At 41.0% G+C, this 27,306-nt stretch overlaps 1 protein-coding gene across 3 annotated transcripts; it reads left to right on the top strand.

Annotated features, from left to right (window-relative positions):
- The first annotated feature begins 382 nt into the window (after positions 1–382).
- On the top strand, positions 383–27,008 carry SH3BGR (SH3 domain binding glutamate rich protein). 3 transcript variants are annotated; one of them, XM_081908807.1, is made up of 8 exons: positions 383–646; positions 8,008–8,193; positions 12,441–12,521; positions 17,076–17,150; positions 17,888–17,980; positions 19,886–19,915; positions 22,303–22,433; positions 26,571–27,008. In XM_081908807.1, exons 1-7 carry the CDS (start codon positions 569–571, stop codon positions 22,390–22,392), a joined length of 633 nt encoding a protein of 210 aa, XP_081764933.1. In that variant the 5' UTR covers positions 383–568; the 3' UTR covers positions 22,393–22,433; positions 26,571–27,008. The 3 variants fall into 3 exon arrangements, with proteins under 3 accessions (XP_081764933.1, XP_081764932.1, XP_081764934.1); XM_081908806.1 differs by having other exon boundaries at positions 386–646; positions 26,564–27,008; XM_081908808.1 differs by having other exon boundaries at positions 394–613; positions 26,564–27,008.
- Positions 27,009–27,306: the final 298 nt, after the last annotated feature.

Genomic DNA, 27,306 nt, shown 5'->3' with positions numbered 1-27,306 from the left:
TTTCTACTTCCCTCCTTTTGGGAAAAGGAAAAAACAACCCGAAAGTTTTTTCCGGATGCCTGTACAGAACCTGGCGTGCCTTGCTTTGACAAGAGGGTATATGCAGGCCCTTGGACGCAGAAGAAGCCGATTGAGAAAAAAGCTGCTCCACATAGCTGTCTCTCTCCTCTCCCCTCCCTGGTCGCCTTGCCCTTCCCTTGCCTGGATTGGTGCACCGCCGTCCCCGGCCTTTTAAGGGCTGTCCCCCGGTCAATCTAAAGCGACGAGCGCGGGGGGCAGGTGCAAGTCCTCCTGCAATGGATACTTTTACCAGCCAATCGTGCCCTGGCCCGTCTGCTCCCCAAATGCCTTGGAGCCAATGAGCTGATGCGGAGCGGGGTGGGGGGTGGGGTGGGAACGGCAGGGAACCAGCGGAGCCCAGGAGTCGCGGGGATTCTTCGGGGATTCTCGCTCTGCTCCGGTCGAAGAGGGCCGCGCGCTGCGCTTCTCGCGCCTGAGCTGACACGGAAGGCGCGCTGCTGCTGCTGCTGCTTCCCCTTGCTGCGGGTTCCCTCTGGGTGTCGTCGGAATGGTGATCAAAGTGTTCGTAGCGACGTCCTCGGGGTCTACCATGGTAGGTATAGCCGGGCGATGTACGTTCCCACGGGTAAGAGCTTCCAGAAGCTTTGGGAAGGACTTTGTTGACGAGGAAAGGGGCGTGGTGCACATACGTACCGAATGGCACGTCTTGGGTGTCTTCTGGTTTTTTTGCAATTCCAGGAGGGCCATTGGATTGGTCTGTAGCTGCAGTTAAAGTTAACAGCTTAATGCATCTCAGGAAGCGGGTTTGAGTCCACCGAAACAGACCGACACCTGTCCGTTATTATTTAAACGGAGGCGCACCGCAATCTTCCCGACTGATTCAAGGTGCAGAGAAACACGGAGGCTGAAATACTCTACTTCCTCAGGAGTAAGCCTACTTGAATTCACGGGGACATTCTTCTGAGTAGGATTGCCCTGTGGAGTACTGCCACATCTTTGTGCATGCCTGTACATCAGTGAAAAAAACAACCTTTGCACAATATATTCCTTTTAGCAAGTTTTGCAGATCTTTCTTTTTCTTTTTAAAGCATTCTACTTTTGCTATTGAAACAATAATGATCATCAGGCTTGGTTGTGTAGACTTTTTCTTTTGAGAAATATTGCTATATAAGGGGTACTGCTTATATGCACAAAAATTAAGCATGTGCTATCTTAGCATTGCTATCTTAACATTTTAAATCTTTCTTACCGTGAGTTTTGAGCATGCCTACTGTTAAGTGATCAGAACAGCTATGCTGGTTGAAGCTAGCAAACGGCATGCACTGAGAAGTTGGGAAGGTGGGACCTGGGCATGAACTGTTTCCTTTTATATCCAGTTCCCACATGAGCTCAAATTGCAGCCCTGGCTGAGCAATCAGTCACAGTGACACTTCTAAACAAACTGACTGCTGCTTGCACATAGCTCCGAGGCTGCATTGCTAACTGGCTTGCACTAACACAACCTCAAGAAGTTTCCAGAGCAGAAGGACTGAAAAGGACTAAATGGAAAAGCTTGTTTTCTCCGCAACTGCAGGCTGCTCTCTTTAGCACCTGGGTAACAGAGCTTCCATTTGGCCCAATATACTTCAAAGAGAATCATATTTGCATTTGATTGTGTATAATGGACAGTGGCGTAGCGTGGGGGGTGCAGGGGGGGCCGGGAGCAACATCTGGGGGTTAGGGGGCGCAAATCCACGGGTTAGGGGGTGCAAATTACTTGCCTTGCCCCGGGTGCTGACAACCCACGCTACGCCACTGATAATGGATGATGCCATTTGCTCACCACCTGCAAATATAACATTGTCCCACACCTGTAATTAAGATGCAGTGCTTATAGTGTAATCCCAAGCATGAGGCTGCAGTCCTATATTTACTAAGACTCATTGAATTCAGTGGGACTTTCCTCAGAATGGATATGCACAGGATTGTGGGGGTAAAGCTTCTTGGTTTAGAAATGTACTTTTAAAAAAAACTGAAATTGCTAGATTGCTCAACTAAAACAAATAGGATTCATTAATTAAATTTCTTTAAGCAGGTTGCAACCCTAGTTGTTCCACTGTAGTGGATTGTCATGTGGCAGAACTTAATACCTCCAGTAGTATATATGATCCATGTTATGAGTACAGTCAGAAAAGGATTGGATATGGAGACAAAGAACCTCAGACTCCTCTTACTGGCTTAGCATATTCTTACTAGTGTGAATTGGGGTGTGTATAAGAGTCAAAGAAGGCATTTTTAATTCACTGGATTCCCTAGCACTTTTGTTTTAAATAGGAATAGTATTCTTCTAACACCACCATCCTAACCATGTCTACTCAGGGGTAAGTTCTATTGACTTCAGTGGGGATTCCTGCCAGGTAATTGATGTTAAGATTGCACCCTAAATGCCTCCTGTTACACTCCTGTTTATTTATCATAGGCATCTGGGTCCTGTTATAAACCATCCTTCCATTATTTTCAGCGAGATGAGCGCCGCAATCCCAGAGTCGTCTGCGACTGGACCTAATGGTCAGGGGTCCCTTTACCTTTTTATAAGGTATAGGTAAACGTACGCCTGATCGTTAGGTCCAGTCGAGGATGACTTTGTCAGCTTCCGGGTCATGTGGCCATTATGACGAAGCAGCTTCTGGCGAACCAGAGCAGCGCATGGAAACGCTGTTTACCTTCCCACCGGAGCGGTACCTATTTATCTACTTGCACTTGAGGTGCTTTCGAACTGCTAGGTGGGCAGGAGCAGGGACCGAACAACGGGAGCTCACCCCGTCGCGGGGATTCGAATTGCCGACCTTCCGATTGGCAAGCCCTAGGCCATGGATAGGGAAACTAAGGCCTGGGGGCTGGATCCGGCCCAGTCACCTTCTAAATCCAGCCTGTGGACAGTCCAGGAATCAGCTTGTCTTTACATGAGTAGAATGCGTGCTTTTATTTAAAATGCATCTTTGGGTTATTTGTGGGGCATAGGAATTTATTCTTTTCTTTTTTTCAAAATATAGTCCGCCCCCCCCCACGAGGTCTGAGGGACAGTGGACCGGCCCCCTGCTGAAAAAGTTTGCTGACCCCTGCCCTAGGCTCTGTGGTTTAGACCACAGTGCCACCCGTGTCCCTTCATGTACGTATACTATAACTTCCCCCAAAGGCTCAGAGTGGTTTGCATTTTAAAGGTACTTCACTTTATACAAATTCATGTGACTCCCACTACCACCTCCATTTCACATCTCTCTCTCTTTTTTTTTTTTACAATACAGATAACATTTTAAACAATATGACCACAACCTCAAAAGCAGCTTAAACACACATACATGCAAGCAATGCTAACTATTAGCATTTTGCATCAACAATTTGTATACCTATCTAATATATTTGTAGTGAAATCCAGAAAAGGTCAGTGAAATTGAATTCATCATCCCTGTTGTATGCACATTTACTTTATAGGAAGTTCCATTGCAATCAGTATGATTTACTTTTAAACAAGTATGTTGAGGATATTTCATTTACTGCATGGAGCTGTAAATCTTGTTCCCAAATCTTGTTCCAGTACTATACTAATGTACATGCATCTATGGCAAGTATGGCAGACTAGGATCATCCTGTCCCACTTGCTATACACAAGTTGCCTTGTTATCTATGGTGTTTTGCATAGCAGCATTTAAAACCAGTGCATAACATTCTGCTTCAAAGTTTAACTGTCATCTGAGAGTTACTCTAGATATTGAATACTGAGTTGTGACAGAAGCACCATATGGCTTTTTCTTCTTCTTCATTTTACTTGAGTCCACTTTATAGTTAGCCTGTTGGGATTTAAGACAATTTATTTGCGCTTAAAGGGCGAACTGAGAAATCCAAGTCTTTCCACTCAAATAGATGGTGAATTATGTTGTCGACAATCTTGATTTCATGCAGTTCACTGTTCGGGAAATGGGTGTTTGTCTTTTTATTTTCTTATGGGCCAGGGATGAAGTATAAATTCAATGTTCCTTACTTCTCAGCAAGACCACTTCAGAATCATTCTTATACAACTTTAAAATCCCTTGAAAAAGAAGCTTGTCAGCCTACTAATAGTATGTTTTACAGTGATAAAAAGCAACTTCAAGTTTCAATCTTTGGATGAAACCCTCCTACCCCTGTTTTGTGAGGCACAATGTTGAGTTAAAAATACAAACTGAGAATTATAAACAATGGCTTAGAATGTAAGAAAATGGCTTGAAGTCTAAACAAGGAAGGGATAGAGTTAAAATATACATATGTGGATGGATTGCATTTCTTGCAGAGCACCTGCTTCTATTCCAAAGTCAAATTTCTTCTTCAGATACCAGAACTGAGGTTTGCCTTTTAGCTTTTTGAAAGCAGCTATTTTAATGACTTTTTAAATTATTCTAGTGACTAGTAGAATCTAGCCATTCAGAACTTCCTCGAACGAGAAAGTTAGTGGTATAAAATTACTGCCGGCTAATTTCTGCTCAAAACACAAGGAGAATGATAGAACCTCCTTACTTTCAGAAATGCACTGGAACATGAAAAGAACAGCCACAAAGATTTATGCCAATTTGTGGATAGTATAACAAAAGACCCTTTTTATTTGCTTCTGCCTCTGTAAGGGAATAATTAGTATCACAGTGGAGTGTCTCCAGGAATGAAGTTAGTAGAGTTGGTTAGTTTTTTCATAATTTCTGTTGTCATGTCCTGAGAGGCTGGAAAATAACAATCGCGCACATGAGGGGGCGAATAAAATCACAACTTCACCATAACTTCATTCCTACATTGCAGGGAGTTGGACTAGATGACCATTGGCTTCCTTCCAGCTCTATGATTCAATAAAGTGTTTAGCTTAAGCCTTAGTCCTCACTCTCCATCAAAATGAAGTCTAAATCTGCATTCAGTCACATCTACCTCTTTTTGTGTTGCTTGTTAACATTCCTTGCATTCTCTCTTCCTCCTTTGTGATCCTCCACTGTTTGAAACTTAGACTGTAAGCTACTTGACACAGGGACTGCTTGTTTTTGTGTTACTCTGGAAATTGCCATACAAATTGATGGCACAATATAAAACAATAACAAGTAACTACAAATAACCTTTTAAAAGTACTTTAAGGTTTGAAGCACCAAGTTATTTCAAAAGAACCCCCCCCCATCATGTCCCTAAACACTGTATTCTCAGCACATAATAAATCTTTATTTTTTAAAAAAAGAACGGTGTGGTTTCACAACTCTTAAGAGAGGAGCAAAAAGACCATGTGCTCTGCAAGCATCTTTCTGCAAAGAACCCCCTTTCTGCCTTGGAGCACAATATGGTTTGATTTCTGTAGTTTAATCTATGCCAGGGGTTGCCAGTCCTCCGGGACCAGGGGGCACATTTGGGATTTTGAGGAAGTGCTGTGGGCACCACTCACAAGATGGATGCTGTGGGGGTTGTTGCATAACATTAAATGGCTGTGGTGATAGGTGTGGCACATAACACAAAATGTTTGGGTGATGTGTAACAAAAAATGCCTGCTGTGACATCATTTCATGGCATAATGGATGCCACATATGAAAGAGAAGAAATGGAGATAGGAGCACAGAATAGTGTGGGCATGCTCTCCTCACCAGCTGCCTCATCAGTGGGGGAATAAGCATCTATATCAGTCATGTACTTCCTGTCCTGGCATCCAGTGAAACATGGGCATGTTTAGGGGGATGTATTCAACGGAGAGGTTGATCCAGTGTAAACAGGAAATGAGCAAACAATCTGCTGTGCATTGTGGTTTTTGAGGGGATACCCTCCAAAGTACAGAGGGTACTGGCAAGCCCACCGTTGTCTATGGGTGCCATGTTGGCAACTTGTGATCTATGTGGTTGGGAAAGGGTTGAACTAGATGACAGTTGCTTGTCTTGATTACCTTACAACTCTGGTTCTATAGAATCTAATGTACTGAAACTCTGACTTTATTATACAGCAGGAGTTTGATGAAATAGCAATGTGCTGAGTTTTTGTTTTAATTTTAGTAGACCACTGGTTTCCAAGGGATAAACAAAACGATGAGTTTGGTCACGTCTAAGGTTTGAACTCATAATTCAATAAAAGAAAACCGATAAATTATCCCGTGCGAAGCTACAACAGAAACCGTAAGCGCAGGTAATTCTGTGTCAGCCCATAGTCAAACATACATTGGTTTGCAGGCCAATGTTAAATTCCCTCCCTGCTGCTGCAAAAATCTCAATTCCAAGACCCCATGGCCCTGCCTCCCTTAAGAATAGCAACACAGACACCTAGGGTAGATGTGTGTCCTACTTTACAGTAAATAGTTTTCTATTGTAAGGAGTCCTCTATTTGAAGGGCTGTCCAGTCCATACCTAGTTTAAACATAAAGAACCATAAGAAGGGAGAGCAGAGATTCTGAAGATTAACAATTAGCACCTGACCAGGCAGACGGGGCATATACACAAATTACCTGGTCACAGCTTTGCCCGCTATGGTGACATTTATTGTGTTTCTATTTAGATTAGTAATTATTTCTGAATTATCATTTATACATACATACATTTTAGGCAAATCTGTGTTCTCTTTTTGTGAGTGTACCAATGGTCTCTGCATGTATCAATGGTCTTTTTTCTCCCCTCATGGCTCCTCATTCACCTGGAACTTTAGGATCAGCTGCATATCCTGACCACCTTCCATACATTTAGGTGACCCTGCTCTTGAGGGGGAGGTGCTATTCCTTCTGAAAGAACAGTGGCTTTCAAACTGTATTCTGAAGGATGCTGGGGCTTCTTTGAAGTTTACCAGAGGTCTGTAGTGATGGACAAGATTCCCTGAAAGACGCGGGCGGGCGGGGATTAAATGTTTGGATGTAGCCATGTAATCTGTTACGCTACTTACGTGACCTCATCAGTTTTGTCATTCACACGTGTTGCTGAGGGGAGATTGGATTTTAAATTGCATGATGGAGTCACAAGCAAAAATTATCTTTGTGACCTCATTCAAAATGACATTTGAGCATGGAATTAAGTTGCTATAAAGTTGGCAAGGAGATTGGTGCTGTTTCAGAATAAATTGCATGTACTTACTAGTTGGCGTCTAGGGTTATTAGCAGAATTTGCGCAGTGGCTGCCTGCCCTGAATTTGGCTGAGGAATCTGCCATCATTACAACCCTTTTTCAAGACATGTTCATATTGCTGTAATTAGGAGACTGGCTGCGCAGATGCACCTGCTTTTTAACAGTACATTCCTTATGCCTGATGGGACCTCAACAGCACAAGTACATGCTAAGAAATATGCAGAACTTCCATTCTGAACAGCAGAGAGGTGCAAAGAGCTTATCTGTGAGTGAGCATGATGGTGGCTGGTGTGGGTGCCTTTCCATCTGGCATTGATAGGGGAACTGATGCAAGGTCATGTCTGCACCATTTTGTAGTTATTTTTCTGGTCTTTTATATGTGGGTGCCATTTTATGTTAATTCTACGCTCCAACGCCAGCCATTTTGTGACTGCCATCACAGCACTTCCTCAAAATGTGCCCATTGGTTCTCCAAAGTTGGTGACCCTGTAATACAGGTTAATACAGTATGCAGGGGGTATGCATACCCCTAAACATTTTGTGAATCTAACGGAAGAAGAAACTACATTTTTAAAATTGTTTAGTTTCTTCTCTAGCACAGTGAATCATCAGTTCTGTTGCTACCCCTGATGGCGGCCTCATTTCCTTTCACGGTGTTTCCTGAGTCTCAGACGGAAGCGAGTATTTAATGTGTGAAGTAGGAGTTGGAATCTAGCACAGTGATTGGTCAGTTTCGTTGTTACCACTTTCAATAGCGATTTCATTTCCTTTCCCAGTGATTTTCTTGAGTCAAAATGAAAGTACCCCTAAACATTTTTTTTAGGAAAAAAAGGCACTGGGTTAATATATTGGATATAGCCACTAAGTTTAGTTATGAAATATCAAATTAATTTTCTTTCTCTTTTCTAACCAGATTAAGAAGAAACAGCAAGAGGTGGTGGGCTTTTTAGAGGCCAACAAGATTGACTTTAAGGAACTGGACATAGCCTGTGATGAAGACAACCGGAAATGGATGAGAGAGAATGTTCCGGGTGAAAAGAAGCCACAAAATGGAATCCCCCTCCCTCCACAAATATTCAATGAGGAACAGTATTGTGGGGTAAGAAGTGTAAAGGTGTAATACGTTTAGGGATTTAAAGAAAATGTACAGATTTGCTTCATGAAGTTTGCAAAACATTTTCTTGGTCCTCTGTTTGCGTTAATGTTATGCCCGCTTTTGTGAACTGCTTGCACAAGATGGTTCTGGGTTCGGGTTTAAGTTATAGCATAGGCATCACAGAGGTCCTTGCTGTGTCCCGGAAGAGCTTGGTGGACAGAAAACTACCCTTGGCTCTAAGTTCACGGTCCTGAAATAAGGTGGGATCAGATTGGGTTGGTGCTAGTTAAGGATCCATTGGATCCAAAGTCCCATTCCCCTGAGAGGGGCAGACTCCTCTGCCCCCACATTGCTTCCAAAGGGTGTGTGTGTTAAAAATAGATAGCTGCTCCAAGTTCCCTCACCCCCGCCATTCACCCCACTTATTATTGCTGTGCAAAGGAACTGTTCCGGGAGAAACACTGGAAAGAACTGGTTTGTGCATTTTTTGGCTATTAAACACTAAGAGAATGAACCTTCTATGCACACACAGAATGGGAGCACGCCTAATGTTCTCGGTCCTTTTACCATCATTATGATCCCTGTGCTGGGAGAGGTTGTTGTGGGGGGTGAGGAAGGGTGACATTGATATGCTAAACACACTCCTTTTCATCTAATTCCAGAGGAGTAGAGGGATGAATCCATACTGAAGTTAGGATGGATTGCAGTAGGGAATGTGCCATCAGATCTCAATAGCAAATCCATGCATAAGGGTTTGGAAGCAGTACCTGTGTGCCAGCCTAAAATAAACCAACTGAATTTTAGAGTTTCCATAAATAAATTCATTTTGTAAGTAAGAGCATAGGCCATGACAGTACAGCTGATGGATTCCATAAGTATTTTTACCTTCCATCAAATACTTCCAGGCTATAGGAAAAACCAATGCTGATGCCCCCCCCCCCTTGTTTGGCATTACTCCAATTTGGAAATAAATAAATATGTGCAGTAGTTCAACACATGGATCTGATTATTTTATGCATCCACTCCTTCAGAAATGTCTTGCACCATGGTTGTAGCAACCAGAAACGACAGTTTAAAGCTGCCTCCATAGTAGCTGTTTGTGTGGCTTGCCCCTGAGGGAGCTTCACATTAGGTAGGAGAACATTTCAAAATAGCAACAGCTTTCTCGACTAACCTCTTCTTTATGCACATCCTGTAGCAAAAACAAATATTCAAATGGATGGGATACAAACAGCTGATTTAGAAGCCAAGTATGAAAAATGTAATCATAAATGGAAGAGATGTTCTGACATATGATTGAGTTCTTAGAATTAGGGTTGGAGCTATGATAAATGTCAAAGGGAGTGGGGTGCAACTGTTCCTTTCAGGAATAGTCCAGGTCCTGAATCTGAAAGTAGAATTTTACTGTGTTTTATAACATGTACAACATACTTTAGCTCTTTCACACACAGAGCTATAAGGATATCAGAGCTGGCCAAAGACATTTTTCAACCCGAGGCAAAAATCAGTATAAAACCTGGTCCCTATTCCATGCACAGAAACCAACCACACAATCCTACTTCAACATGTACAGTATATGCCACCATTGGCTCTGCTCAGTGGGGTTGATGGGAGTTGTTCCCCACCTTTGCTCTACTGCATACGAAGTGAGCAGGCTCAGTTAGGCGGTGCAAGACAAACTGAGCAATGCTCAAATCTTTGACCTCTCCTTACCCCTCTGCATTGGCCACCTGTAATGGCCATCTCACCCTGCCTTGCCCTGGAGAAAATTCATGGAATTCACTTCCACAAGATGTGTTGTTTAGCCACCTGCTTAAGGGTGGCCACACAGGCATCTTCTCAGAAATTTGACCTTAAAAAAAGCAACCATCAAGGAATGAACGTATTTTAAAAACTAATGTGAGCTGAGCCAATGAAAAAATAACCACTTTGAAAGATTCCCTTTTCTGCACACTTGTGGAATTAGAGTTCCATAGAGAACTACATAGTAGAATATATGTTGCCAAAGAGCAGCTGCTATTGAACGTCTGCATAGACTCTAAATTAGTAATATACAATATCTCTGACTCTGCACAAGGCTATTTTAGGCACCAAGCAGTTGACATACCAAAGTACACGTCTGAGGGCCTTTCCAGATGATTAGAAAGACCAGTTTATATTCTTAGTACAATATTTGCACTAGCCCCAATGCAGCACCAACATAATGGCACCCTGTCCCCTTACGATGGGGAGAAGGTAGCCAAAAGGCACAGAGAGGATCTCCTTACAGTGGGTAATGGCTTCTTTCAGGTTGGCTGCTCTTAAAAAGAAGTGGTGGAGATGTGTGCTACAGAAGAGGGCCAAAATGGACAAAAACAGATTACGAACTAGCAAGGAACTATTCCGAGTGGAGCTTTTTTGCTATTTGTAACATAAGCTTTTTTTTTTTTTAATATAAAGGCGAGCAAAATGCAGCTGTCCGTATGTTGATGGACTACAGTTCCCATCGTCTCTGACTATTGGCTGGAGCTGATGAGAGTTGTAGTCCCAACAACATCTGAAGGGCCACATGTTCCCTATTGCTAAACGATTGCTTCAATTCTTGAAGAGTCCAGCAGAGGGAGGGCTCAGCCTCTAAACAATTTTTAAAAATTAAAAATAAAATGGCCTGTATCTACCTACCTACCTACCTAAAGACAAGCAGTATCTCTGTCCTGCTGCTCTGGATGAATAGAACAGTCCCCTTCTTTCTTAATCTTAAGCTGAAAACAGGTGGTTACATGGCAAGTCATCCTCATCACTTCATTTGCATGCCACCTTTCAAAAAACAAACAGAAATTTTGCTCAAAGCGGCTTACAAGAACAACAATATGTAAACAATACCAACAACTGCAAGAATAATTTTGTAATAAACAATAAAAGCAGCAACATGTAACAAATGCCACAGCAAGTTAAAAACAACAACCTATCAGTATTACAAATGCATAAATGTAACCAGGGAGTGGGGGGAATTTCACCTCGTTTCTAGATGTTCTAACCATTGCTTGCTATGCCCACAACGTGAGTCTGCTCAAATGTCTGGGCCTTGGCTTCCTCAAAGAATCATTGCCCCATGCCATCATCATTCAGACAGCAGCTTATCCCATAACGTTACTCACAGTCTCTCTCCTGAAGCAGCTTCTTATAAGGCTTCCAAAAGCAGGACACCTCCTGAGGTAGCGGGAAACATCTCTCCCATGATGTTACTCACAGTCCTTCTCCTACTACAGCTGCTTGGCTAATACCAAAACTGAACACGTAAGGATGTTTGAAGAACAATTTTGTTTTGCTTTTAAGTACGTGGCTAGGAAAATATGAAAGCATTCTCCTGGACAAAAGTTCAAAATGTGAGCTTTAGAATTAAACAGATCCCTTTCCTCATAGGAAGAGCCTTGCTGAGTCAGACTAAAGGCCTTTTTAGTTCAGCATCGCATTTCCCACAGTGACCAACCTGATGCATCTTCTGAAGCCACCAAGCCACATAGGAGGACAGTAGCCCTTTTCCATCGTCATTTCCCAGCAAGTGGTATTCGACAGGAGTGTGCACTGCCTCTATGCGTATCCCAAATAACAAGGCAAATCAGAGTGATTTGCGATAGTCTTTCACGTTACCAACTTGCATGACGCTGTTAAGAAGGCATGTTGAAGCGGATCAGGGAGCACCCAACTTTCCAAGTAATTTTCCAAGTAACCAAGTTGCCTGGGGAAATGCCCAGGACTTAAGGGGCGGGGAGAGAAGCGTTAGAGAAGAGGGAAAGGGGTGGAGCGGTGTTTGTGATATTTCATTTTGACAAACAGTTGTAGCTTTTTATCATGGTTCACACATGCATGTACATTGCTTGCATGTCTACTCAAAAGTAATACCCATTAATTTCAAAAAGGTTCACTTCCAGCCAGGTGAGTCTGCTTGGATAATCACACTTTGGAAGGGGGAAAAACAGCAGTCGTTAAAGATTGGGTCTTTCATTGTTTTTATCCATGCCAACAAAATGGTTTAATTTGAACCGTGGCCTGATTTGAATTCCATAACTCAGTCATAGAAATAACCTTTTTGAGCATTAGCAGAGTATCTTTCTCTAATGCCTAGCTGACTGTCAAAACAGCATTTACAGAAGGAGTGGCCTTATGTATAACACTAATTTTGCTTCCTATTTTCAGTGTTTTAAATAGGCTTGCAGAATCTTATGTTTCTTATTATTTTTTATGTTTGTGTGTTTCTATTCCCTTTTTAGGATTTTGACTCATTTTTCTGTGCAAAAGAAGAAAATATTATTTATTCATTCCTAGGTCTTGCACCTCCACCAGGCTCATCGGTATGTTTATAACCTTTGCCAATACTTATTCATCTTAATTTAGTGATGAATTAGACACTGATGTAGCTTGTAAAACAATGTAGATTGCTATGTAGATTTTTAAAAATTGTCTTTGCATGAGAGTAAAAAGCTTTTAAGGACTAATTGATGCAGATCTTGCAATAAAAATTTGCTATTTGTCAAAAGCCACCCATTTGCACTAATTTATAATGAGTACATCCTGATTTTTAACATTGCGTTCAGTGGGCTATGGATTGCACCCAACTGAATATGGCAGCAAACAGTTATAGTTGAATGAATGCCCCTTTCATTTTAGCAGAGCAGGTTCTGAATAACTGTGCTTAGAACTTCTTAAGATTCTGAAATGTTGCTAGTTTAAAGCAATAATGGCTTTAATAGGAAACTTCATTAGAGGATAATACAGAAATATCAGGAATTTCCATTTCAGAGAAGCTATATGACCTGGTCCATCTAATCCTTGACTTTGCTTTTAAGTGAGATTCTCACTACTAGGTTGTCTCCATGTGGCATGATTTTCTATTATCACCCAAATTGTTAGGATCTTGGTCACTTAAACTTGATTAACCAGATCTTCAGATCATCACACAGTTCATGGTCACGTTCTGTGGAGCCCCCTGTATCTTTCTGCAAAAGCAAGTTCATTGTGCAAAACAACCAAATCCTTGGTTCACATAGGCATGCACAGCCCATGACTCTCCATTGCTTAGACTCTCAGCACTGGGCATGTGATCTGTTCTGTCCCAAAGGCAGCATTACTCTACAACATTAGTCAACATCAAAACTGCTTCTGCATGAGGAACTCCAGTGCTTTTCTGAACACACTGCTGCTCAGTCCGATTGGCAGTGCCTTTCTAGGATTTCAGACAGGAGCTTTTCCCCAGTCCTGTGTGCATATGTGGGGTGTTGAACTCTGTCACTGAGCTACAGCAACAAAATACTTGCATCTCAGGATCTCTAGCACATGGGCTACTTCCAGCTGAAGCAGAAGCCAAGGACAAACAGGCAGCAGAATGTTGAAAGTAAGATGTCGAAGGTCAGGATGGGGGATAATTTGAATTCATTTCACATCTAAAGGCAAACCTACCTAATTCACACTTTTTGAAACAATATGAGAACTGCAACACAGCTAGCCTTCAACATTCACACTTTCCTGAATTTTGCAATGCCATTCTCCAAGTAATGTTTACAAAAATATAACCTGGGTTAAAGTAGCCATAAAAATGCATCTATTAATGAAAATAACATACACAAATGCATTATTTTAGGGGAAATCACACTGAAAACTGCACAGAAATGTGTATATTTGGGAGAAATTCACACAAAAATGTTTATATATTTTAAGGAGATGTGCAAGGACTCCAAATCTTTTCCCCGATCAATGCCCTTTGTGGAATTGAAACCTGTATGTAAGCTACCTTATAATGTGTGTGAATGGAGCAAGGACCTTGAAAAAATTACCAAGTAAACAAATCTTTCCAAAGCCAAACTGTGACTCCCCGTAGTTTCTCAAAGCATGGCATACTTTAAAGGGAGAACGACAAAACATGTTGTAGGATGTACAGAGGGAAAGGAGACTAGAAAAAGAAGTTGTAAGAGCTCCTGGTGACTGCCTGAGAAGTAATCTGACATGTCACCAAGCTGGTGTAGTAAGTTAGAGGAAGATTTCCACCCCCCTCTTTTAATACAAATATGTAACTTGAAACTAGAGTGGCCTTGTGGGGCAGCTGGCTGTGCTGAAAGGATGGAGTGACATCTCTGTTGTCAAGATTCTTGATTTTGGTCTATTAATGCACAGCAATGCACCTTCAATTTGTCCACGTCGTAATACACAATGAGATGCAGTGGTACCTCGCAAGACAAAATTAATTCGTTCTGCGAGTTTTTTCGTCTTGCGAAGCACAGATTCCCTGGGTATTAACAGTTTTAAGAAAAAGGAAACAAACTCGCAAGACGAAAACGAAGCAAGCCCATAGGGAAATTCGTCTTGCGAAGCAACTCAAAAAACGAAAAACTCTTTCATCTTGCGAGTTTTTCGTCTTACGAGGCATTTGTCTTGCAAGGTACCACTGTAAGTTGTTTTTTAAAAAATACTATGAAAGTTTTGGAGACCTATTTAAAGTGATAAGAGCAGTAGCCACAGAAGAGGCAGCCACTCAAAATGCTATAACATTAAAAGTACAGTGGAAGCTTGGTTCTCAAATAGCTTAGCTGATGAACAAATTGGCTCCCGAATAGCACAAACCCAGAAGTGTTCCAGTTTTCTAACATTTTTCGGAATCTGAATGTCTGACGCAGCTTCTGCTTAAGTGCAGAAAGCTCCTGCAGCCAATTGGAAGCCACGCCTTGGTTTTCAAACATTTCGGAAGTCGAATGAACTCCCGGAACAGATTATGTTCAAGAACCAAGGTACCACTGTATCTTATGGATTGTTATTATTACAGTGGTACCTTGGGTTACAGACGCTTCAGGTTACATACGCTTCAGGTCATAGACTCCGCTAACCCAGAAATAATACCTCGGGTTAAGAATTTTGCTTCAGGATGAGAACAGAAATTGTGCTGCGGTGCAGCGGCAGCGTGAGGCCCCATTAGCTAAAGTGGTGTTTCAGGTTAAGACCAGTTTCAGGTTAAGAACGGACCTCCGGAACAAATTAAGTACTTAACCCCAGGTATCACTGTACTTGCTTATAATCAGCTTTATGATTATTATTTTTAAGAAAGAAATATTCATTGTGGTAGAAAATAACAGCATATGGAAGCATATTTTTGTATATTGTTACACACACCCCAATCTCCAAGCAGCAAGAGATCTCAGTGTATACTTTGGATATGACTTCCTTGGAGCAAAGGTCAGTAGAGACCAGCAGGGGCACATGAGGGGAGAAGCAGACTGGCTCTGCCACTTACCAGGACAGGGATATGGTGAGGTGCTGATGAGGTCAGGCGGGTTTCTTGTCACCTGCAGGTGTGTGAAGCCACCAACCTAGAGCTCCTCTTGCCTTGCCCCCCTGCTGGTGGACATGATGGTGCTGTTGTTGCTCCCTGTCATGTGCCGCTGTTGCTAGAGGCTAGTGGTGTCTTTGTGATAAATGGCTTTGTTTACAACCAATAGTTAACAGACTTGGCCAAAGTCATTAAATTATTGAACCACTTTAGAAGCCTTCTTTTTCTGCAGAATCCCACTTGAGAGGTATGAAATTGTGGGCTGGGAGGGGACCCTAAAGATCATGCCTACACTAACACACACACCCCAAACAGCTTACTTGTTTTGTTTGCTTCTACTTTTCTGCTCAGAAAATGATACAGTACTGAAAAATACTTGCATGCCAATGCAGAAATCTTTGCTTTGTATTGTATCCATACACCAAGTTCTACTCAGGGTAAACCCAATGAAATGAATGTAGCTAAGTTAGTTATGTTGATTAATTTCACTGAGTCTACTCTGAGTATGACTAGCTTTGCATACAACCCTTTGATTTGATTATACTGAACTAATTAGAAAACAGTACCTTGCCGGTTAATGATCATACTCTGTTCTTCTAATATGAAACTGAAAGAAATGAGCAATCATTTCACTTTAGTGAAAGCAATCTACTCAATAAATATGCTTTATTAAAATAATTTAGGCATAGATCTTAACCACTGCTGCCTACCTTTGATGCTTTTCAGTGTTGATGGAATTGAAAGCATCCTATTATGTTTTTATATGACTTTTCAAGAAACAAAAAGAAACAGAATTTAAACATGCAAGTGTGTGCATAAATGCATGTTTCATGGTTTGTTTGTTTACTTATATTTAGACAATTTATATACCATGTATTTGGAGTGGGGCAGAATCTCTAAACAGTTTAAAACAGCTTCATCAATAACGATCAAATACAGAAAATACTAGGGGCGAAATATCACAGTATAAAACACCACAATTGACAACAGTACAGGGCATCCTTTTAAGTATCAGAACAAAATATTACACATGACAATCAACTACAGAATTACAATGAAAATCACACATTCAAAACATAATTAACAAAATATAATATAAGCAAGTAGAATAAAAGTACAAAACAAAATCCAAATATCAATTCCTCAGTTTTTAAACACGCAATTGGCAGCTAAGGAAAAGAGGGGGAGAAATTCACTTTTCCCACCCTACAACATTCCCAGTCACTCATACGATGAAAAAGAAACAAATATAGTTATATTCTCAGCCCACTATGTAATCATCAACACCATTAACCGTCTATCGGCAGCTAAAATACTTTCCACTCAGGTCTACTCGAACACACTGTTACCTAGTGAACACACCAAAATCAAATATGCAAGCTCAATAAACCAATAAACCACTCTGCAGCCTCTTCTATGGCAGTCTCAGTTCCTCAATCGACAACTCACATGTCTATGCCACAAGACCCAGACAAACCTAGATAGATACTGACCTTCAAAGTAAGCAACAATACATAAGCCCTAAGTGAAACATTCAAACCCAGTACTTGCCCTCTCCACTTCTGAATATTGTTTGAATTTGTTATCACAGGAGGGAAGGATTACCGAGGAGATACCGACTGTGCCAAATGGTGAAGTTTCAGGAGAAGAGCAGAAAACTGAAGAAGTAATGCGATTTTTTTTAAAAAAAATATCTCTCTGTATAACAACAATCACTTAAGTGCTTTTTTGGAAGCCATGTTGCCATCTCCCAGAAACTCTGTGTGAGTGCCAACAGTTCCCCAGCATGACTCAGATTGCCTGGCTGGCCACCGCATCAGCCTTTGCCAACTCAGTGCCCTGCAGATGTTGTTGGACTACAGCTCCCATCATCCCCAACTCTTGGCCATCTTGGAATCCAACAACATCTGGATGGCTGCAGCATCCCCATCCCTAATACGGAAGGAACAGCATGACCCATGAGAGCTAAACGTTTTGAACTTGCTGCAACATTTCTGCTTAAAAATGCAGGAAAATAGCTTGACTTTTACAAGAGAAAGCTAACAACCATCCAGTGAGCACAATTATGTGAGATTTGCCAAATGCATTTCAGAGGTGAAGAATGAATCCGGAGTAGCAGTATGTGAATTTTCCATCAGCAAAGATTTCTGCATGTGCAACAGAATATTCCCCCTCCTGCCCCTGCACACCCCTTAAATCTGTTTTGGGGGTTCTCCCAAACTTCTGGAGCAGATTTGGGGAGGGTGTACATGAAGGGAGCAGTGGGGGAAATCTAACTGCAGGACCAGAAATCCTTGCACTGGCAGGACATGTTGGTTGAATACCACCCTAGATTTCTTTGGTTTAAATTGATTTTCTCTTCTGTGATGTTACTTGTGTTTTTCTTTTTTGCTCCGTTGCCAGGAGATTGAAAAGACAGAAGGAACTGAGGAGAATGAGGCAAACGCAGAAGAAGATGCAGAAGCTGATTCTGCTGAAGTGCCAACAGAAGAACAGGTCATTTCCTTTTCTTTTTTCCCCTGCTTGCCATTTTTGTTCAAAGCGCCCTTCACATCTCTGATATCCAGGCTCTGAGTTCCATCCGTTGCTTTTGCAGCCAAAGCAGCACTACCAACATGTGAGAGGGAGGTACTGGCAAGCTTATGGGGTGAGCTCTGAGATTTGCAAAAGTTTTCCTAAAATCATGAGGGGGAGAACAGCCCAATGTTCAGTAGCCAGGGACTATTGACTCACTCCTGGGCGTGAGGGCAGAAGAGAAAACCTTAGTGGGGAGGGAGTAATGGAACGGAGTGGTTGGAATCCTGAAGAGGAAACACTTCACACTACAACATTTTGTTGCAGGTTGCACTTGTACACTTCTAAATTTTGCATAAGGATTGCATTCATTCGGGTGGCTGTGAGGACCAACAGCTGGAGGGCGACAGGTTCCCCAGCAGGGCATTGGCGGCATTCTCCTGCTGCTTAACCATCCACAGCTGCCTGTCTGCTCAGTAACAATCGGCTTCCCCTCACAGAAACCTTTATAGTCAGGCACCAGCAGCTGATTCCGAAGTGTCGCTTTCAGTGTATCTGCCTGCATGCTTGGAGAGGAATGAAAACCATGAGCAGCAGCTGCTACCTCATTAGAGAAATAAGACAACATGGAGATTCCACTGCAATAGAAATGCAGCAAACATGTAATTTCTGTGAGTGAAAAGGATGATTCTGCATATTAACAGACTTGTAAAAGAACTCTTTTTGATGGTTTGACCCTGCAGGGGCCATGGAATGGATAAATGCAGAGTCAAAATGATGCACATGTATGCAGAAGGAGGGATCTCGGGGGGGGGGTGTCAGTATTCTCAATTGCACCTGTCGTCTTTGAATGGCTGTCGCAGATGTTCTCTATCTTTTGCCAGCAACAAAATCCCAAAGCCCCAGACAGATGCTATTTTCTGGATGTAAAGTTATTCACTGGGCAGGTCAGATCTTAAAGGTTTCTTAAACATCTATCCTTTTCACAGCCATTGGTGATTATTGATACAGACACCACTGGATATAAGTGTTTTCATTAAGACATTAGGCATTTATTATGTGGTGTTTTCATGCTGCCCAGACCTTCTTCTCATTGGTGGAAAAAGAATGCTGCAAGAGCTGGGCACTTCACTGTTTTGTGAGGGCCATCGAGAGAGGTGAAAAAATACTGCTTTGCTGTCATTCCCCTGCCATTCCTCTTCTAACTTTTATTTTGGGGCTGAACCAAAATGGACCTTTTTGGGGAGGCAAAATTGGGCAGGTAATGGAGTTTTGCCAAATGTCCAGTGGGGGGGGGGGGCTGAAATTCTTCAACACATTGCCCCCCCAAATAATTGTCTTCTGGGAGATTTTTGGCTCACTCAATGTTGAATAAAATTCTGTTGTTTGTTTATATTGTTGGGTGAAGTAAGGAGAATGGGAAGGAATAAGGACAAAGCCAATTCCTTCCTTCGTAATAGTGTTAAAATGGCACTGAACAATATATTAGCTTGATTTATAGTTGCACCCCAAATCCATGGAGAGTGAAATGGTCAAATATTTGCCAAGCGTTTTCCAGGGGAGGACTGGAATTCCCCAACAGATCAGGAGCAGCTGAAAAAAAAGTGCCAAAAGGTTATCTTCAGTTAATTTTTTATTCAGCCCTGCTTTGTGTGCTTAAGATAAAGGGGGGAAAGGAACATCATGCCTTGCAGCATTCTTAAGGGTGTAACCCAATGCATATTTATCTGAGAATAAACACAGTAGTATGACTTTCTTCTGAACAAACGTGTATAGACCCTCCTGTATAATAGATTCTAGTCTTTCTCAATAGTATTTTTTTGTCATTGGTTGCTGTCTGATCTTTTTTATTAGTCTGTTTTAAGGGATGGTTTTTCTCATTTGCAGGAAGAAGGCGAAGAACAGCCAGTGACAGAAGTACGCTCAAAAACTTCTTGTAGTCTGCACTTTGATTTGTCTGCTTGCTGACTAATGTAAAGCATTGCTTGACAACCCTCTTCCCCCAAGCTGAATCACAAAACCAAGTTATGACTGGCATCTAGCAAAGAATATTTATGTCTGGGCCTGTTTAACTTCTGGGACCAAGGAATTCATTCTAACCATTTTCTCAGAGCAAAATGGCATGCGCTTGAACTGATGTACCCAGGCAGCACCTGGTGCACCTATATAACTATGTGGACATTCATGCCTGCTTGCACACACCTGCACAGAGTCCACAGGGCACATCAGAGACATAGGTGTAGCTTTGTCAATCAGTCAGGTAGCAGGTAGCTTTAGGCTAAATTGAAGGACCTTGGATAGCTCCAAACAGACAACCTGCTGGGCCTGAAGCTCAGTGGAGACCTTTTGTCCCTCTTGCACCAGACTTTCCTTAAAGGAACAGACCTCTGGCTTGGAGCTTCTCAGCCAACTCCTGCCTTGTGTGTTGTATGTGTTTACTATTAAAACCAATTGAGGTTATTTCCTGGGGTTTTCGTTACAAATCTTAACCATATTTTTTGTGTGAAAATCAAATATTGTTTTATACCTAGGCAGTGCATCTGTATGCATCTTCTGCCTTTTTTACTTTCTGGATTCATTTTTTCCTCCTAGTACAAGTCCACTGCAGACTTAATGCTGCTGTTAAGATAAAATTGGCATTCTAGGGTTGGTGCAAGAGGACTGCTAACGACATTGTTAGGGTCACACTGCAAGTTTTGTGCTATAATGCAAGCAACAGTGACCTACTTCTTCAACTTCTCTTCTTTTCAAACCAAAATTGCTTCAGGAGGAAGGAATTTAGAGCAGAGAAATGGTGTGACAAGAAGAAGGGCTTAAATTGGGGAGGGAGATGGCGGCATATATGCCCAGCTTTCCCACACGGAATATTGTTATATGTTGATATTGGATGTACTTTTCATGGGACATAACCTTAGATTGGGCCACAAAAACTACTTGTGAGTTTCGACATGTAACTTGAATAACAATGTTTTGGTGCATCCTACTCTTATATCACTATGGGGGTGATGGAATTCTCTTGGTGAAAAATGCAGAAGGTGCCACACAATTTAATACTCTGCTCTTTCCTCATTATGGTCATTCTTATTTATATAACACCATCCATGCACACGAAGCTTTACAAAGAATGAGAGAATGCGTCCCTGTCCAAAATGGTTTACAAGCTAGAAAAAACTGCGTAATAAAACAGCAGAGGAAAGGGAAGAAAATGGAGGCAGGGTAAATTGGGTAAATTGGTTCCCTTTCAGTTGTGTGCTTCAGCAACACATTGAGTATGCAAGACACTCTGATGTAGACAATGCCTCAGTGGTATTTCATGCTAGGACTACCAGTGCACTATGGGGCAGAATCTACCGCAAATGCCCACACATTAATCTATGCAAATGCTGTGGAAATGAATAGGAGCAACACAATAGCACAACTTGCCCTTTTCATTAATTTGCTAGGTGATGGAAGAACAAAGACATGTAGGCTAGATTATGTGTGGTATGTAGATAAAAGTCAAATACTACCTTATGAATAGGGAAAGTATGCTCTAGAATAAGGTTACCATGCATCCCCATTTCCCGTGGACAGTCCCCGGATTTACAAATCAGTCCCCCGACAAAATCCATCTGTTTAGTAGGAAGTTGAAAAGTGTCCTCGGATTCATTGAAAAATATCTGGTAACCTTACTCTAGAATAACTTTTGCTATTTTTTCCTTCTAACAGATAAGAAAAATAAACAGTAGATCAGAATCTAACTTGAACAATATTATACACACACTAATATGTATACACTTTTTCTCTCTCACACACACCCTCAAACACTAGAGAAAGTCAGAAGGCATAGAGACTACTGTTGAGTTTATTAGTTTGGCTGAATTATGCTTCTGCTCTTTGATCATTAATCATTAAATTTAATGTGGCTTGTCTGCATGCGTTAATGTAGTAAAGAATTCAACATTCAGCTGCATTAAGCTTTTATAAAAGCTTGTATTTCTATTTAGAAAAATGAAATGTGCTAGCAACACAGTATGACTGCAAATGGAGTATGCACACCACCTCCAAATTGAGCTTTTCCTTCTCGGAGAATTACACATGATTTATGTCAGAAAAATGGCCCACCTCTTATAGAAGGATCTGTGAGCAGGAGACTACGTTCTGCCCACGCACCTTTAAAATAGTAGCAGACTTTGCATTGCAGTATAAGGTGCTTTCTCCCATTTTTCTGAGGGAGCAATATGCATGTCACATTTAATCCACTGTTTCAGTAGTTGCTTCTTTCCCTTCCCATATTTGAATGTTCTCTCCTTTATATAAATAAGGAAACAGAGGTAGCACAGGAGGAGGAAGAGGCAGAAGAAGAAGAAGAAGAAGAAGCAGAGGAGGAGGAGGAGGAAGAAGAAGAATCTTAGTACAATTCTATTATGACTTTTTCCTTCAGAAGACTGTTCAGGTAAATTTGCTGACAGCTGCCTCATTTCAGCCTTTACCTGAAAATCCTGATAGTTTTAATCCCTGCCACCAAAACTTCAATTTGTCTCAAAAGGGGGAATAAAGAATATTTTCCCTGCTTGTTTTAAGCAGACAACAGTAGGTACAATCTGCTTACATGCCTTCATTTATTTTTCCAACATTGGGTGGGATTTATATAGCATTAATGGGTGATAACTAGAGCATGAGCCAATTAATTTAATCCACTTTTGTTCCATCATTCCTAGTGGCAGAGAAACACGTATATTCCTCTCTTGTTGAAACTGATGAGGCTAAAAGTGTAAGCAACTGGGTTATTTATCTGGATTGTTTCCATAGGTTTTTTTATAATTATTTTTTATTGATTTTTCCATGTATACTTCTTCTAACAATATATCAATTTTTCATATTTCCACCCTTCTCCCCTGGACTTCCCTCATACTCCCATTTTGTTTTATTTCCATATTGTTCACCCTGCGTATTGTTTCCCCCAAATTTCCCCAATACATATAGTCTTAATTTTTGTTGTATACAGTTGTGATTGTTTACTCAAACCCTGCCAATGAGTCCATTTCTTTATGTTGTCTCTTCATATACCGTATGTTGTAAATGGTTCCCATTCTCTTTTATAGCCCTTGTTGTCCTTTTCATGTACTTTTTCTGTTAGTTTTGCCAGTTCTGCATATTACATAAGTTTCCTTTGCCATTGTTCTTTCGTTGGTATTTCTTCTGTCTTCCAAGTTTGTGCCAATATAATTATTGCCGCTGGTAGTGAATTCATCTTTATTTCTGCTATCCTTCCCATCAAGGAGAGATTCATTCTATTCCAAATTTCCAAATCTTTCTTAATCTCATTCCAAACTTTCTCATAGTTGTCTTTATATAAATTTAAGTTTTTATTAGTAAGCCAGATTCCTAAATATTTGACTTTTTTTGTGAATTTCTACTTTTATAATCTCCTGCAATTCCCTTTTCTCCAGTTCCATCATATTTTTGTTAGTATTTTTTGTCTTTCCTTTATTTAATTTAAATCCTGCCACTCGCCCAAACTCTTATATTTTTTCTAAAGCCTTAGGGAGACATAGTTTTGGTTCCTCAACTGTGATTACCAAGTCATCTGCAAATGCTTTCAACTTAAATTCATTTCCCCCCGTTTTTATTCCCACAATCTGCTTGTCTGCTCTTATGTTTCTGTTCAAAACCTTCAGGACCAGAATGAATAATAAAGGTGATAACGGACATCCTTGTCTCGTTCCTTTTTCTATTTTGAATTGGTTCGTTATCAATTGGTTAATAATTAGTTTTGCACTCTGTTCTGTATATACAGCTTGTATCCCTTTTATAATTTTTTCTCCATATTCCATTTCTTCCATCACTTTCTTTATAAAATCCCAAGATATATTATCAAATGCTTTTTCTGCATCTATAAACATCATTGCTGCTTTTTTCTAATTTCTTACTTCTAAATACTCTATTACATTTAAGATAGTTCTTATATTATCTTTCATCTGCCTACCTGGAAGGAATCCCACTTGGTCTGGATGTATATAAACATTTAAGACCTTTCTCAATCTATTAGCTAAAATATTAGCAAATATCTTATAATCATTGTTCAATAATGAAATGGGTCTACAGTTTTTGACCAAGGTCAAATCTGTATCTTGTTTTGGAATCAAAGTAATATAAGCTTCCTTCCATGTTTCTGGAATTTCCCGTCTGTTAATACTTCATTCATTATGACTTTCATTGGATTTACAAGCTGTTCTTTAAATTTTTTATAATACTTTGCTGATAATCCATCTGGTCCTGGTGATTTGTCCACCTTTATTTGATTTATTGCCTCGGGGATTTCTTGATCTGTTATTTGTGTATTTAAAAATATTATCTCTTCTTGTTTTATCTTTGGCAGATGACTCTTTTTTATATATTCCTGTATGTTGATTGGCTTTTCTTCTTTTGTATAAATTCTGAAAATATTTTTAAAAGACTTCCCTTATTTCTTTAGTTGCATCTAAAACTTTCCAATTGGAATTAATTTTACCTATATGATTCATCTGTTGATTTCTCCTTAATTGCCATGCTAACAATTTTCCAGGTTTGTTTGCATGCACAAAGAATTTCTGTTTCATTTTTTTAACTTTCCATGTTATTTCTTCATTGATTATCATTGAATACTGTGATTGTAATAATTTTATTGCCTGTTTTATCGATTGTTTATTTGGGTTTTTTCCTAATTCATTTTCTTTCTTCGCTATCGCATCCAAAATTTCTTTTTTCCTTGCTTCCCTGGCTTTTTTTTTTTTTACAGAATTTTGTTTCCATAATTTTAAACAAGAGAGTTTTTGTAGAATTGTATTGAGGGGCGTTTTGAGACAGAATGTACTTTTTTAAATCAGCAAAGAAGCTCCATATTCCTACTCTGATGAGAGCATTCTGCAACCGTTTACACTGAAGTAATCCATGGATCCCAATGACTTTCTGTCCTGCTTGTGATTGGACACTCAACATTAATCAATATACTCCTTCAACCTGCACCCAGTTCATGGATATACAGGAAGAACTGCATTTTCATATAATTTTCTATTTATTTCTTGATTACATATATATATTACCTTTTCTCACAACAACCCTGTGAGGTAGTTAAGGCTGAGAGATAGAGATGGGCCTGAGGTAACTCACTGAGGTTCATGATGGAGTGGAGATTTGAACCTGGGTCTCTCCAGTCCTAGTTCTTTGCAATCAATAAGACTTCATGTATGTGTCATATCAGTCTTAATTTTGTACATCAATGTCATGGTTGAATCTCACATGGTTGCCACCCAGAATTGCAGCATCTTTGTTATCTTAATTTACACTGAAGCCCTGATGTGACCGAATTAATGTCAAGTCACCCAAAGACTTAATATAAATAAACAGAAGGTATACTTCCTCCTTGCAGTTAGTTTTGTGCATTTAAGCACAGTATATGCTGTGATGGGGTGTTGGGGCGTGCACATTTTCTTTATTGTGTTGCCAATCAAAACAGTCATTTGGCAGACTGATGCCATCTAGTGTTTTAAAATGAGGTTGTAAAAGCAAGCAGGTGGTCCAGCGAAGCACATTTTTGACACTGCCTGGCACACACGCCTGGAACACCAGGTTAATATTTTACAGAAATATTAAGTCAGCTCTCAAAAAAGAACTTGGTCAATGACAGAAAAGTCATTCCTATTGTGTATACATAATACGGTCTGCACTGCCTGTTGACTTCTTTTTATGATCAGATACCATTTAAAAATTAATTTCCAGCAGTGCTGTTAGATTAAGGTTACCAGACGTACCCGTTTCCCGGGGACAGTTCCCAGATTTACAGATCAGTCCACAGACAAAATCCTATCATTCCGACTCATTTCAATGAAGTGTCCCCGTATTCATTGAAAAAAATCTGGTAACCTTATGTTAGATCGTCACTTGACCCATGACTAACAGGGTTTGTAGCTGGCAAACCAGCCATAGCTGGGGAAAAGGCACTCCTAGCTCCTGAGGCCACCTGGGCTTCCAGTTCCCCAGTGTTGGATCTAGGAGTACCACCAAGCTAGGAACCTTCTTCCAGGGGACCACAGCCCCATCTAGAATAAGCCATCTTCCCAGCTCCTGGACTTGATTGTTTGGAGCTGCGTTGGTCCTTTTGTACATAAAGGGGAAGCTTCAGAGCTGGAGGGTAGGGCACTGGAGGAAGAGGCAGGTCAGGCAAGTGAAAGGGCCAGGTGCTTCCCTGCCCTCTCCTGCACCACTGTCTTCCGGAACCAGGAGAGAATTGAAATGGGAAGAGCAGAGGCAGCTTCCAAGCAGGCGTAGTCTCCGGCTGCATGTGCACAGCCCATAGGAGGAAGATACATAAGCTGGTGGAAGGGGCATGCACTCTTGTTGCTGCAACCGCTCTATAGAGTGCAGACTTGGGAATAGCTGCATAGACACTAGGTTGGGGTGGAGGGAGCAGTATTCCTAGCCATGGAAACTACTGTATGTGTCAGCTTTGACAATGAAGAGCTAGCTATCTGCCGTGTGCATTCCTTTCGCTAGGGAGAACCCTTGGCAACATATTAAATTTTGGGGTTTTTTTTGCCCCCACAGGAAACAGAAGCCCATGGCATCACTGCAGTGTGAAGATAAAAGCAATCACTTCCCCTCCATGAAAACACCATTGGCTTTACTCTCCAACTCCAGATATCGGCATAGATGTCACCTGAGACATCAAGCAGCCCCGCAGGAAAACCTTTATATGTTGTGTCAAATGGGTCTTCAGATCTTCAGAACTTGATGGCCAACAGACACTGTGGGTCTGACTTTAGGGTGTAGGTTTCTGTGGACAGGGATTGTTTCTCTCTCCATGTTTGTGCCCTGCCAGGCACATGCTGACAATGCTCAGAGGTGATGGCAAGGCGGAACGGAACTGGAACCTGCAAGGAAGCTCCACCTGTATGTACCATAATGACCTGCTTGTTTCTAAACTAGCCTTTGAAGTCGGTATTCTTTTTAATGTACAGCAACTGAAATAAAGCACATCTCATATTGACTATCTGCTTATTCCCTACAGGCATTAATTTATCATAGTAAATAAGAAAATTTAAAGTTATGCTTGTAGCCTGCATGGTGCCTTCACTTAAGAAAAAGTTCTCTGTGGCCGATTGCCTTCCTGAGTCTGTATTATTGTGATAGCCCTGTACAGTATTAGATTATATTTTCATTATCTCATTGTTCATGGATGTAGAGAGCTTTTCAACAGACTGAGGATATTTGCTCACTTATCTCCCCCCCCCCTTGTGCCACTGAAAAGCTATTTTCAGCTCTCCCTGTGACGTATATTTGGACAAGAA

The sequence above is a fragment of the Podarcis melisellensis genome (assembly GCF_964234715.1).
Source record: "Podarcis melisellensis genome assembly, chromosome: 4".
Lineage (NCBI taxonomy): Eukaryota > Metazoa > Chordata > Lepidosauria > Squamata > Lacertidae > Podarcis > Podarcis melisellensis.
Note: the sequence above shows the minus strand (reverse complement) of the source record. Positions and strands in the feature narration are given on the sequence as shown.

Coding starts and splice junctions, on each gene's coding strand:
- SH3BGR (XM_081908807.1), top strand. CDS start 569: ATGGTGATCAAAGTGTTCGTAGCGACGTCCTCGGGGTCTACCATGGTA. Junction 12,522..17,075: donor CACCTCCACCAGGCTCATCG/GTATGTTTATAA, acceptor TTGTTATCACAG/GAGGGAAGGATTACCGAGGA. Junction 17,981..19,885: donor AAGTGCCAACAGAAGAACAG/GTCATTTCCTTT, acceptor TCTCATTTGCAG/GAAGAAGGCGAAGAACAGCC.